The sequence below is a fragment of the Poecilia formosa genome, unplaced genomic scaffold, assembly GCF_000485575.1.
Source record: "Poecilia formosa unplaced genomic scaffold, Poecilia_formosa-5.1.2 Scaffold334, whole genome shotgun sequence".
In the NCBI taxonomy this organism is placed as follows: domain Eukaryota; kingdom Metazoa; phylum Chordata; class Actinopteri; order Cyprinodontiformes; family Poeciliidae; genus Poecilia; species Poecilia formosa.
The window spans coordinates 252,508-266,021 of NW_006800273.1; the positions used below are offsets into that span (position 1 = coordinate 252,508).

The following is a 13,514-nucleotide window of genomic DNA, read 5'->3' on the forward strand; positions in this document are numbered from 1 at the left end:
GTCCTCTAAAAAGGGAAAACTCTACAATAAAGTGTCATTATTGCTTTAATTACTATGAACTTTTTCTATATATAGTTGGATTCTAATGATGATTAAAATGAACAGTAAAGCGTCAACCAATCAACCATCCAGATAAAAAGACGACATACGAGAATCAGTTAATTACAATAAAAAAGAAAATTGATCGATATTTTTGGGAAAACTACAGAAACCCATTTTGGTTTTAGAACCATATTTAAGGTTCACATACAATTAACAGTGTTTTAAAGAAGTTGTAGAAAAGTTTAGGCCGTTTAACTAGTTCACTACATTCCCAAAAGCTTTCACTCGTCTGCTTTCACACTGTGAAACTTGACTGACATCCTGTTCTAAATCCTTAGAGTTTAATTTGATGTTGACTGTTTCAACTCTTCTGGGACTTGAAGCCTCAAGACTGGAGTCTGTCAACCTCTGGGAAAACTTCCCACAAGGTTCAGGATTTAATTTCTGGGAATTATCTAGAAGCAGGTTTGCTAAGTCAGACACTGATGTTCTAATTCATCCCAAAAGTATTTTAACTTTGGGATGGAACAACCTTTGGTTGTTTGACAGAATACCTTCCTCTTTTTGGGTCAGGGTTATGATTTAAGGTCAGTACTCTATGCAGGCCAATCAAGTTCTTTTGCACCTAGAACTTTAGTACTCTGCTTTTTGCACCGGTTCACCATAATGATGGCACAGGGACCCCAAACTGGTCCCATAAAGCTGTAGGCATCGAAACTGTCCAAAATGTGCTGGCATGCTGCAGCAATGCGAGTTCCTTTCACTGGAACTACATTGGACTATTCAATGACACCATGTGCAGTGCACAGCCAATCTGTAGCAATATATCTGAGCAAATATATTTCATGACTTAACTTATTGCAAAGGTACCAGTTCGCCTTGCTGGAAGATGAGAATGAAGATGAAGATGAAGATGATGATGATGATGATGATGAACAGTTCCTTCACAATATAATCTAGAATAAGGCTGCCTGACTGAGCTGCTTGGTTTTATACACCCGTGGCCATGGACAGTCCAGAAGGCTGATCCAGTTCTTCTGCTAAGATGATGTATTTTAATGCTAATGACACAGATGTACTGAAATTACTCATTTCAGTTGGCAAACGTTTTCAAATGACATCTGTTCGGTGTGGAATGATCAATTTCACATCTGATCAATTTACTATATCTTTACATTTTTCAGCTAGAGATGATTAAATACAGTCCGAATTTATTAAAAACTGTAAAGTCTGTAGTTTCCCACTGCTTGGCCGTTTTGAAGCAGATGCTAACTGTAGCATCGTTGGCGACTCTTCTTGAGCCTGCAGCTGTCAATCATGTCAAGTCAGTTACTTTCTCGATCGGCCATTCAAAATCCTGCCATGCAAATTATTTCAAAATATTGGCGTCTTCTTCAGCAGTTTTGTAGCTGATTGTTGTTGGCCAGTCTCACCTTGATTTGCATCTTAATTGGTCGACTCCACCAAACACAGGGTAACTCAGGAAACTCTGTTCTTATGTCAAAGCAACAGTTTCAAGAACAAATGGTGACGGGTGTTGAGCGTAAAGCCTCCATCTTCCTCTCTAGGGCTTGTAATAATATCTTGTAATCTCTTTCACCAGACACAGTCACATCCTGACAGCAGTTTGCCAGACACTCTTCACTGTGACAGGAAATATTTAAATAAATCTGGTTGTCATGCCCTTTAGATGTTGTTCTACACCACTACACACCAGTGTTTGCAGTCGGCTCGTTTCCTCTTGATCAGTTCTGACTGGTGATGACCGGGTCAGACACACATTTTCTTTTCCCCCGTTCAATAAGTACATCAGACTCAAAATATATGTATATTTTTTTGACTTCATCCAGTAAAGACATTAATACAGTTTCCTCTTTGATTTAGCTTTTGTTTGAAGTCCTTCTAGCTTATAGTTATGGAGTACTTTTACTTATTTAGCGACCCAGTACAGGAGCGTCTGGTTTATATGTCTTCACTCAACCCAGAGCAGGAATTAGAACAAACTTAGAATCCAGAGAAACTAGTTTTAGTTTTCCTAGAGAAACTTCTCATTACCTTAGCTCAACATTTAGGATTAAATTCAAGACCTAGAGAAACTTCTGTTAGTTTACAAATCTAGAGCAGACTTAGAAAGTACCATCTAGTTTTATCAGAACAAGAATCCAGATAAAACCCTACTAGTTTATTTTTCTTTAAACATGGGGAACCAATATGTAGTTTTATACTTTTTTCTTTTCTCTTTTCTTTTGCCCTTTCCTTTGCTTTGCTGTTTTGTTGTATTTCTTTCTAATTCATGTACTTTGAACTGCCTTGTTGCTGAAAAATGTGCTAATAAATAAAATTGCATTGCCTTATCTAAAATGGAGATAAAAGTGTGGTAGATTGGCTTAGAATTTAATAATTTTGTCATTTCTTCATTTTCTGTTGTATTGAAAACTACTACCTTTACCAAGAAACTATCATATTTTTCTTATTTTGACAACTTACGTTAAAAAAATGTTACACTTCAGGATTTCCACCAGAAAACTTGCTAAGCCCGGGGGTTGGGTGCCAGGGCATTTCAGATCATTCATCCAACGACCCGTCATGTTTTTGAGTTAAAAATGTTTAAAGTTGACAGGAAATTTGAAAATATCACTTGATAATTATGTTATTGAAAGATTGAAGATTAATACGTGAACACCAACTATAAAGTCTTAAAAAAATGCAAACATTTTAAAAAGACTTAAATAAATTAGCAATGCTTAGCCTGGTGGGGGCACAAGTAAAGCCTGGTGGCCCGCCAGGCTTATAATACACGGGGGGAAACCCTGCATTTATTGAATTAATACAGCGGTTGCTCAAATGAGCTTTTCATTTTACTATGTGTTGTCCATAATCTGTAGAGTAAAAGCCTGATCAATAATGTTTCGGAGAAACCTCCAGTTCAGACACAGATTTAAGATCAGGTGTGATTGATAGATAAAAATGATGTATTTTTTTTAACATCCAGTGTTTTTATCTTTCTTAGAATTGTTAGACAGGTTTGATACTCCATTAACTAACCCTGACAACGTCTTTATTTGATTGGACAAGCGGCAAATATAGTGATAACCAAGATTCTGGCATAACTCAGCTGTATGGAAAACTTCATAGGGGAGAACGTGTTTCAACTCTACTTCTGTGCTGAAAAACCCTGAGTGAGCTGACTTGCATCCATACATGTTTCATACTGCAAAGATTTGTAGGTTTTCTGCCTCTGAAATATGATAAAAAAAATATGCCGTTCAAAGCATCAGTCTGCAACAGTTTTCTTTCTAAAGATGCTGCTTTTCATTTTACTTTTAATATCCCACAATAATATTCTAATCTAAGTAAAATGAGTTCCATACAGGGCAACTGCTTTCCTGTGTCTCTGCTGTTGCAGATTTAACAAAAAGCCGAACCTCTACGTTAGTGTTTCTGATCTGTCAACTGTAGTTTTGAAGATGTTTTGTTATTTTTAGCTTCACGTGCTGTAAACTCAACTCCTCCGGCGATATTTGTAAATCGCATTAACATGCTGTAGCTGTGATGGAGAGTTCTGAACAGAAGTGCAAACTTCTTACTCTCTCATAATCTGTATTCTTCTCTTGTCTTCTTTACACCCCTCTGTTTTCCACCTCGCTTCCCTTTTCAATCCTACAGACAACGGTGTTGTCTGAGGGGATGAACCCATATCTTAAGTGATCTGTCTAACTTCTCCTGAGTTTTTATTTTTTCCCCCTCCTGTTTCCTGTTTCAGATGCCAAGGAAATCGTCCTGAAAGCTCAGATTCTGGCCGGTGGGAGAGGCAAGGGTGTGTTCGACAGCGGCCTTAAAGGTGGAGTGCACTTAACTAAGGAGTAAGTGTTCCCTTATGTGCTTTTCAAAACTGAGAGTTATCGTAGGAGGTAGATTCGTGTTATTTTCCCCAGTGGCAGCAGCTTTCTGAAGATGGTACTTAAGCACAAAGACACTGTCAGGATTTCTTTTGCTGCAAATATTTCTCATCCGTTATTCTGTATTTTTTTAGGGGGGGGAAGCCTCCTTTTAATTAAATGGTGAAAAAAGCAGCTTAAAGGTTAGCCGTAGCACTTTGCACCACCAACTGTGCTGAATGACGATGACGGCCTGAGCAGAAATCTGCATTTTCTTTCCTTCAGAAATTTAAGCTGCGACTTGAAAAAGTGTCTCTTAGCTGCGGCACCCCCTATTTTCTCCCGGCACCTGAAGAAGTGTCTCCTATTTTTACCAATTGTTGCTACCACTTACTGTGGCCTTAAAGGCAAAGAATAGGAAAAAAAAGGTGATTCATGACATTTGTCGCAGGCGTGCATCAGCAGCACCTTACTTTGCAGTTTAAAATCTTCCTAAAAGTTTTTTTTTTCCTTAAGTGAGACACGCTTAAGATCATCGTCCCAAGACAGTGACACGAGAGCTCGGTTCACGCCGCCGCCATTTATCAAAGAATGAATGCATCCCTCCCCCCCCGACCACCAGCTTCATTTGTATTCTCTTACTAAACCAGAGCAGGCTTACAGAAGCAGCTCTGGTTTGCTGGGAGCTTCTAGGCAAAAAGAATAAGGAGAAGCTCATTTACAACCATCTGGATCAAAGCCCTTCAGAATTAGTCGCTTCTCTTAAAGGGCCGGTATTGGTACATGCTTTCCATGCACACAGTGCCATTTTGCAACACAATTAAGCATCAATGTCACCTTAAGTTGTTATAAGAATGCTGTAGATATCAAACATAACTTCGATTTTGCAATTTGATGCCTTAAAATTGGGCCTCTGTCTCTTTAAGAACGTCAGCACAGCAATGCTCCTCTGTTATGCAGTTTACGCCGTTCTCAGGAGCGTTGGACTGAGTAGTTAGCATAAGCTCAGCAGACTTTTTCAGATTATTCTTGTTTTTGAAGCTATCCTTTTTTTTCCCACTTTACAATAATGTGCCACTTTGTGTTGATTAAAAATTAAGTTTTCAAGGGGTAAAAAATGTATGTAGTTGCAGCTCGTGCTGCACAAAATCAGAAAACGGTACTGTGATGACATCACTAGCAATAAATGGACAACTCCTGTCCCCTCCTCTCCACCGCTGCGTTTGTCGTGTGAGCTTCCAGTTTGGTGATCTTCAGCAGCTGCGTCGGGTTTGAGCGTCTCCTCCAAGCAGAACCCCCCGGGGGGAGGTGAGGTGTGAACTCATTACGCTTGGAATAGATTGTTGTTAGGAGGACTGGGCACACCCGACGTCGCGGCGATGATGTAGTCGCGACGTGTTGCGTGGCCCTAGTTGCAAACTTGACAAACTGTGAAAACTCAAGCAGCATAAACACCTCGGCGAGGCAGCGTATGATGTAGTAATCCCCAGAGTGAGGAAGAATATGTACAATGCTATTAGGAAGTCGTAAAAAGCGGCCATTACGGTGATGGATGTTGTTTTAAGCGCCGTCTCTCCACTTTCAGCCCTGCAGTTGTTGGCGAGCTGGCTAAAAAGATGCTCGGCTTCAACCTGATTACCAAGCAGACGCCCAAAGACGGAGTGAAAGTGAAAACGGTGAGCTAAAGGAGGAAGAAAAATCCACTTTTCTCTTTCTTAATGTTTTCATTATGTTGGTTTTTTTTTTTTTTTTCTTGACCTCGTTTCTCCGAGTCCAGTAATGCTGCTCTGTGAAATGAATGTCTGGCTCCGAGTTCCCTCTCCTGCATGTAAGCAGTAGCTGTCTGCTGTTGTTTACTGCGGGTTCGTGCTGCCTGGTGTTCAGGCTTGTTGCATAAATTGAGCCAGGCCCAGTGTGAATTTAAAGTGTTTGGTAAACAACTGTTACTATGTGCCACTAACAAGCAGGAATATGATTTTTATGTATTTTTTTTCCCCCGCTCGTATGCTGCATGCAGTACCTCCTCACAGCAGACGTTTCCAGGTGATGAAGCCCTCTCAGTATCTGCTTGGTGTGTGTGTGGCTCCTGCACTCCTCTCCTTTCCCCTCATCATCCTTCTTCTTCACCACTCCTCTTCCTCCTCATTCCTGCTGCAGAGTTTACAGGTGGAATCCACTTAGCCTCAGCTAAAGTCACTCAAACAACTTTGAGTTCAGTTGTCTCAAAGGAACGGCAAACGATCTGTTGTTTTTTTAATTAGTTGAGAAAGAGTAGAGTTGTCTTTTTGTCTGGACATCCACCGTATTGCTTACAGTGCAGAAAATCAGACGAGACGAGGAAAAGCCGAAGAATCTTCCTTCAAGAGCAGCAGTTTTGCTTAAAGCAACACCTTTCTGATGGTTTTTTTGTTGTTGTTGTTGTCTTGAACTCACACCCACCTGAAAAAAGGGGCCCGGTAGCTCTGCATCTGATTCGCCGACATGACACTGATAGATGGATGACAAGGCAGGGAGGGAGGGGAGTGTAGTTGTCGGGTGAGGAGCACCACAGGATGACATTAAATCAGGCTTATCAGGGAAACAGCGATTGGAGGAGGACCGGCGGTGAAAACATGTGTTTGGTTTGTGAGCAGAGACTGAAATGAAAATGAACTCCAGAGACTTGTTTCAGTGACTGGGCACGGCAGCGTTTGGACAAGGAAATGGAGGGCCAAGCCTTTTAACATGAAGGTTAGAGAGAGCTGTCCATTCTCATTCACACGGGTGAGAAGTGGAAGGAAACGTCCTTGTTCAAGCAGACATCGCACCAAGAAAACCGCAGCAGAACGGATGGTGTCCCGTTTGCTTTTTCCCTCCCAAATGCCCTCTTTCCTTCTCTTAGTTTTTATCCGTTTGCTCCTTGATTTGTGCAATGTTTCCTGAAAGGTCCTTCTTATAACCCGTGTTAGCATGTGGAACCTACCTACTTATGTCGTCCAGTTTGTTTTGACGGTAAACGATGAGTAAATGTCAAGGATTTCCCAGTAAAAGATAGAAAAATCCAATTGTGAAGTCACTTAAAGTGGACATTCCTCTAATTAGCATCTGCATCTTGAATAAGAGTAAGAATAAATAGAACAAAAAATAAAGATTTCTTGAATAAAATGCTTAGTTCTGGTAATTATGTAATAAAACTCCTAAAATTCAACTTCTAATTATTTTATAATATTATAGAAAGGATATAAAAAAATATTTATTACAGACATGTTGGCAGACAGTCACTGACATCTTCAACAAGCCATAGAAGATCATTGCTTTCTAATCTGACTGTGACAGAGCGCCTTTTCCCATGCATATTAATAGAAAATTGAGTGGAAGGAAGAAGTGTGGTGTGGAAGCAATCAGCCTATGGGACTTGCAAGCTAAAGCTGCAGTCATACCAGTTCATGGCCACTCTTTCTTGATTGGGATTTTCTTCATAACCACATTTTAACATAGTTTTGATAGAAACATCTGTGAACAGTCACAACTTTATCCTGGATTCATCTGTGTGTGGTGGATCTTGAAGAACTCTTGAATGAGCTTTGTTTTATTTTTTTTCCTTCCACTGAACCTTCATGAATATGCTCAGGTGCAGCACTCTGTGAACAGCCAGTTTCTGTAGCACTGGCCTTTTGTGGCTTATTCTCACAGCTTACAAGGATCTAAGAAAACAAATAAAGTTCAATTTTTTACCAAGCTATTGAAATAAAATAACATCTCAATGACGTTCTGGTATATTGAGAAGCCGGTGTAGAGGATAAAAACATGACGCCTCACTGCTCTGTCTGCCTCTTCACGTTTTCCTCTGCATGTCCAGGTGATGGTCGCCGAGGCTCTGGACATAAGCAGAGAGACGTATTTTGCCATCCTAATGGACCGGGCCTGCAATGGTCCAGTAATGGTGGGAAGCCCCCAGGGAGGGATGGACATCGAGGAGGTGGCCGCCACCACCCCAGAGCTGATCTTTAAGGTACGTCACTTCTGGTTTGAAATATTGAGATATTGACAGGAAGTCTATTTTATTTATTTATTTATTTATTTATTTATTTATTTATTTATTTATTTATTTATTTAGCAGAATTAGAAATAGTTTGGAGTTTTACAAAAGCATCCACTGACTCTTAGCAAGTTTGTTCCTTTGGGAAAACTAGTGAGCGTTTAGCGTTTTATTTGGATTTGAAGTTGGGCCAAGTTACCAAGCTAACATTTAAGGAGGGATTTCGTTTCTCGTCCAGTTGATTCTTGTCTCTGCAGCAGCATGTTGGGCCTCAATTTAAACAAACGGAGACGCATTAAAAGGCTGCTTATGCTTTCTATTGCTTCTCATTAATCTTCAATGGGAGCTGTTTGGCGAGTCCCTGGCTCTGTTAGCAGATGGACAGCTTTAAGCACCACATATGCCTTCATCTTGTCACATATACTCATGCAACTTCCAAGGTCAGAGGTCAGCGCATTGTAAAGCTTCGGCTCTACATCTCTGATGGAGTGTTTTCAGACAAAGATTATTTTTGGTATAAAAGTTTTTTATTATTATTTTTAAGGAGATTAAAAATGTTTCATGAGCTTGGCATGAGATTAAGTTGTTTTAGCCATGTGTGTGTTTTTGTTGTTTTTTTTTTCTTGGCGGACATATTTGAACTAAAATAAGCTGGATGATGAGCATCAGGTTACAGTGCAATTTATTTTTCTTTTTAGATTTGGCTTTAGGTCCAAACATTTGCTATGTGAAGCCAGGTGTTTCATGTGCTTTTTTTTATTTTGGTAATAAGCTTTGGATGAAAATGCTGTTGGATTTTAAAGCTTCGCTCCATTCAAAGCTTTTCTGTCCTACTTTAACTCTACTTTAATGGCCTGATTAGAGAAGTGCCAGGATGACAGCAAACCTTCAGCAACTCTTGGTTGTGCTCAAAATTACCATTTGACAGTCAAGGAAAAGATCTTTGGTCACCATTTTTCTCTGGCTGTATTTTTCAGATGTGCCTCTTTATGGCTTCAGGACCCTCCGGTTTGTGCTTTTGGATCTGTACCTTCACTGAACGTGAAGGCTGGATTGTTCTTAGTCTCCAGCTTTCCTTTCAGTCTGTTTTTAAGTATCCAATGTGAAACTCAATCTGCATGAGGAACCTGTCTTAATTATGTATAATAACTTTGGCGGAGCACACGTGGGGGACTACGTCCAAGTTGTAGAAGCATTACAAAGATCTCTGATTGCACCGTTACGTGCCATAGCTTTTTAGAGGGTCTGGACAAAAAATGAACTGAACTTTTCTGTTAATTTCACTCTTCTGTTTGAAACTAATCAACAAGGCTCTCCAAAAATCAGATTTCACTGGGGGGGATTTCACATATATGTGTGTTCGTACGACTGAAACAGGACTGAAGTAATTTAAAAACTGTGCCTTTCCACTGTATTCCTACATACAAAGTAAATGGCTTTGTACAGTATAAAGTAACAAATAAGCAAATGAAAAAAAAAAACATACTCTTGAAAATGAAAAATAAAAACAAGTTTGGATTTTCTGAAGTATGGTTCTGTTGAGAGGTTGTAACCACGAGAAGTTGACGACATCTAAAAATCCACCTTTCAATTTATTTATTTATTTATTTTAAGGTTTTATTGGCTCTAGTGGCCTTTATTTGATAGTTAATTGACAGAAAAGTTGATAATGAGAGATGGGGAAAGACATGCGGCAAAGGTCACCAGGCCGGGAATCGAACCTGCGACGGCCGCGTCGAGGACCAAGGCCTCCATACATGGGTTGTGCTAAACCCCTGCACCACCACAGCACATCCCACCTTTCAATTTTGATGTAAATTTTTTCCAAACAATGCCCCCCTAATAATTTACTCAACAAAAACAAAAAATCATTAACAAAATTCATCAGGACCACTTTACTTCATCTGGCATATCTGGTTACATAAAAGCATTTATTCTAGTGTCAGCATAAAAACTTGAGTTGTGCGCTAAAAGTCTTGAAGAGACGAGGCAGTAGGACAAGTTTGGGTTTGCCTCCATCTACACCCCACCTTTTCACTCTTCATTTAATATCAGTTTTCTTAAAAGTCAACAAAATAATTCAATGACGTCTTGCCAATCTACTTCTTGTTTTAAAAAGTTCATGATTGGATGCACTCTCCCTTATTGATGGCCCAGGTTGGATGTTCTGCTCCTTCCTTTCCCTCTCCTGTTTTTCACCTCTTTCCTCCATTTGTTACCGTCTTAATGATCCTCTGCTCAGATGTTCCTGTCTTGGTTCTCTCTACCCCTCATTACCCTTGCCGGGGCCGTCTCCGGGAGCAGACATCCAGTACCTCTTCATTTGATTTAAACACCACATTTACACGTTACACAAGCGAACGCTTTCCGTAACGCAGACCGTAAACATTAGGCTGATCACACAGCAGTGTAGGATGTCTGGATATCCTTTAGCAATAGCGATGCCTGGGTTTCCAGGGAGTTTCCACTACACAAGGATTATCTAGAAAACTCTAACGATGGTGGAACTGGAAAATATGTGAGTAGGATTGGACAAATATGGGTTTTTACTGACAAAGTAAGAGTTATGCCAAACTTTTACAGTGATGATCTCAGTGGAATGACGACAGTAAGCGAGACTCTATTGGTCACTGCAGCTTCCAGTTTGTGTGATGGGAGAAATGAATGCTTAAAATTGATGTTTGAAGCAAAATGACAGCTTTACAAAACGGGGGAATCACATCTTTATAAGTTTAGCCCATGCAATGTTTAGCTAGTTTTCATCTGGAAAAACAGGTTAAGCATCGAATTATCAATGAGTCAAAACAGGTAAAATGTCGCCTTCTTACCCACATGTCAACATTCTGGTTTTATAAAAGTGAAGACTGACTGACCATCCTCTCAGCTGAACCAGGAAACATCTCTGATATCTGCCATGCAGAGAAACAGGACAGACATAAGCTCCCTTTCTAAATATACGATGAGATGGCTCTGTTTTTGTTTTGGTGCTTCTCCCTTTCTTCAGTTGTTTCATGTCTCCTTCTTGTGCTCTGCTGTTCCTCCAGGAAGTCATAGATATATATAAAGGCATGCAAGACGACCAGGCGCTTCGCATGGCAGCTAATTTGGGTTTCAAAGGACCTCTGCAAAGACAGGTAATGAGCCCACCGAAGGCTTGAAAGCTACAATGCCAAGAGGCGGCAGAAGGATTTTGCAATTCATGTGTGCACACAGACGGGACGGGTTTGCATTTGCAAACACGCCGCTCTTCTTCTGTTATTAGTTTCCCGTGGGCAGCATGTTGAAGGGTCATTACGGCGGACTCACCTGCCAGGTGTTGGATGGTTGTAGCTGGTAGTGAGTCACGACACTGAGATAGATCCAGGGAGCCGACATCGCTGATGACAGAACCAGCCACACAGTGATTTTGGGATCAGTGCATTTAGGGACGTTGCGGTTTCGCTGGAAATCCTCCCCCTGTAACATCTGGTCTGTGAAACGAGAGGGTTTGTTTTCTTTTCAACCCCAACTTTTAAAATTCACCTTTGACCTTCATCGGCCCGTTAAATGAGGGAAGACGAGCCCAGCCCTCGCAGTCCAAATGAGAACGAGTTGCTTTGAAACTCTGTCTTTTGGCATCAGGTCAGTAATTTGTTTGCTTTTCAATGGCACAAAAAAATATCGGATTAAGCCGACAGCTACAACACACGAAGCACATATACACAAAGACAAACTAGCACATATAAGTCAGACAAACTAGAGTTTGAATACATGTTTGCTTTTGATTGTGCAATACCCCCGAATGCCCTCCTCTGCCCTCCACTCCTCCGATTATTTGTGATCTTTTCCATTTGCAGGGTGTTGAAAGGGCATTGATTTTGAACAGGCACGAGGGAAAATAGAAAAGGATTGGGTAAATGTCTGCATTGTTAGTTTGCTTTTGCCCCGGCTGCCTCCGAGTCGGCTGCCAGACTCTTTCATTCCGTTAAAATTAAAACACTTCAAAAATAACTTTTCTGCTTCCAATAAGCTATTTGAGGACAGGAGAGATGTTCAGTGCATGCCAGGGCTGTTTTTTTTTTTAAAGACAGGAATAGAAAAAGTCTTCTGCAGTTTGTATAAGGACAAAATTGTGGACTTTAGCTGTGGAATCAGTTTTGCTTTTTATCGCAGTACTAAAGCAGTTAAAGAAGAAAGGCTCAGTCATGTCACATGCATGTTTTCACGTCACAACCACGTTATATGGACTTAGAAATGCAGTTGAGTAGTGTTTCATTTTAAAGAGGAAGTAAAGTGACACACGGTTCAAGATTTTTGTCACAAATGAAAATGTTATAAGTGTGGTGTACATGTTTTCTTTTCGTTCCGGATGCCCTGAAATTACAATAAAGTGGGACCAGTCACTTTACTGGAAAGTAAGTAAGTAAGAAAGAAAGTAAGAAAGAAAGTAAGCTTGTTAGTAAATTTAATGTTTTTTAGTCACCACAGTTCTGTGAAGTCTCCACAGTTTGCTAGAGAGAAAACAAACAGCAGAGATGAAGCTGTGGAGACGTTTCAAGCAGGACTGACTTATAAGAAAAAAGCACTCCACACTTCTCAGATTTTTATTTGCAAAAACCCCCCATAAACCTGTTTCACCCTGCCCTTTTACAGAATGATACACTTCTATGTATTAGACTGTCACATAAAATCCTTCCAAAAAACAAAAGTTTATGTTTCTATCCAAGTGTAAGGCGAATCAGTTTTTTTTGTTGTTTTTTTTTTACACAAGGCGCAGCTACAGTATGCTGCAGCTGCAGAGATGTTGCCATAATCCTATATATGTAAAAAAAACAAAAACAAACAGTCGAAGTGTGTTGATTTGTGCTCGATTTCTTGCCTAGCTGGTCTTTAAAGATAGAAAACCAATTTTTGTCTGCATGTGCGTCTCGATGCAGAACGGGCTCTAACTAACGGGGCCGACGTCGGGAGCCAATTTGCCCTGTTTTCACGCAGCTTGTGTGCAGAAGCTGAGTGGCCTCGGTGGGGGCTCGGAGTCAAACCATCAGGTAATTACTGTCGTCTGTGGACTTTGCAGGCAGCGGATCAGATTAAGAGGCTCTATGATCTGTTCCTGAAAGTCGACGCCACTCAAGTTGAAGTCAATCCGCTCGGAGAGACTCCCGAAGGACAAGGTACCGTGTTTCGCAGTGGAACGGCTTTTTGCATTTTTTATTTTGTTCATGTTAGTGATTTCCAGAATTGTATTTATTTTAATAAAATCAAGCGAAAGAACGCAGCGAGTTGCAAAGATGCTATCGTCTCAGAGCTGAACGCGTTGCAGGATGTGAAGTGTGCTCTAATTGCAACACACTGACATCAGCCACTTGTCAACATGACTTTATCTGCTTCAAAATACAGATGGCTTCAGGGAGCAGAGCTCTGTATTTTCACACCATGCTGCTGCTTCAGTTCTGATAGCGATTTTTAAGCTCATCCAGAAGTAAGAGGGGAAAAAAAAGCAGCCTCTCATGCTTCCCTGGTGTACCACAGTCTCAATATGATTCAGAAAAACACTCAAACACACACACACACACGCACACACACACACACACACA

At 40.5% G+C, this 13,514-nt stretch overlaps 1 protein-coding gene across 1 annotated transcript in view; it reads left to right on the forward strand.

Annotated features, from left to right (window-relative positions):
• suclg2 (succinate-CoA ligase GDP-forming subunit beta) overlaps positions 1-13,514 on the forward strand; it is a 114,690-nt gene that overhangs the window by 51,397 nt on the left and 49,779 nt on the right. The window contains exons 3-7 of the mRNA XM_007573568.2: positions 3,806-3,905; positions 5,506-5,596; positions 7,759-7,911; positions 10,983-11,072; positions 12,995-13,091. Coding sequence (XP_007573630.1) covers positions 3,806-3,905; positions 5,506-5,596; positions 7,759-7,911; positions 10,983-11,072; positions 12,995-13,091 — 531 coding nt within the window. The remainder of the gene's footprint in view (positions 1-3,805; positions 3,906-5,505; positions 5,597-7,758; positions 7,912-10,982; positions 11,073-12,994; positions 13,092-13,514) is intronic.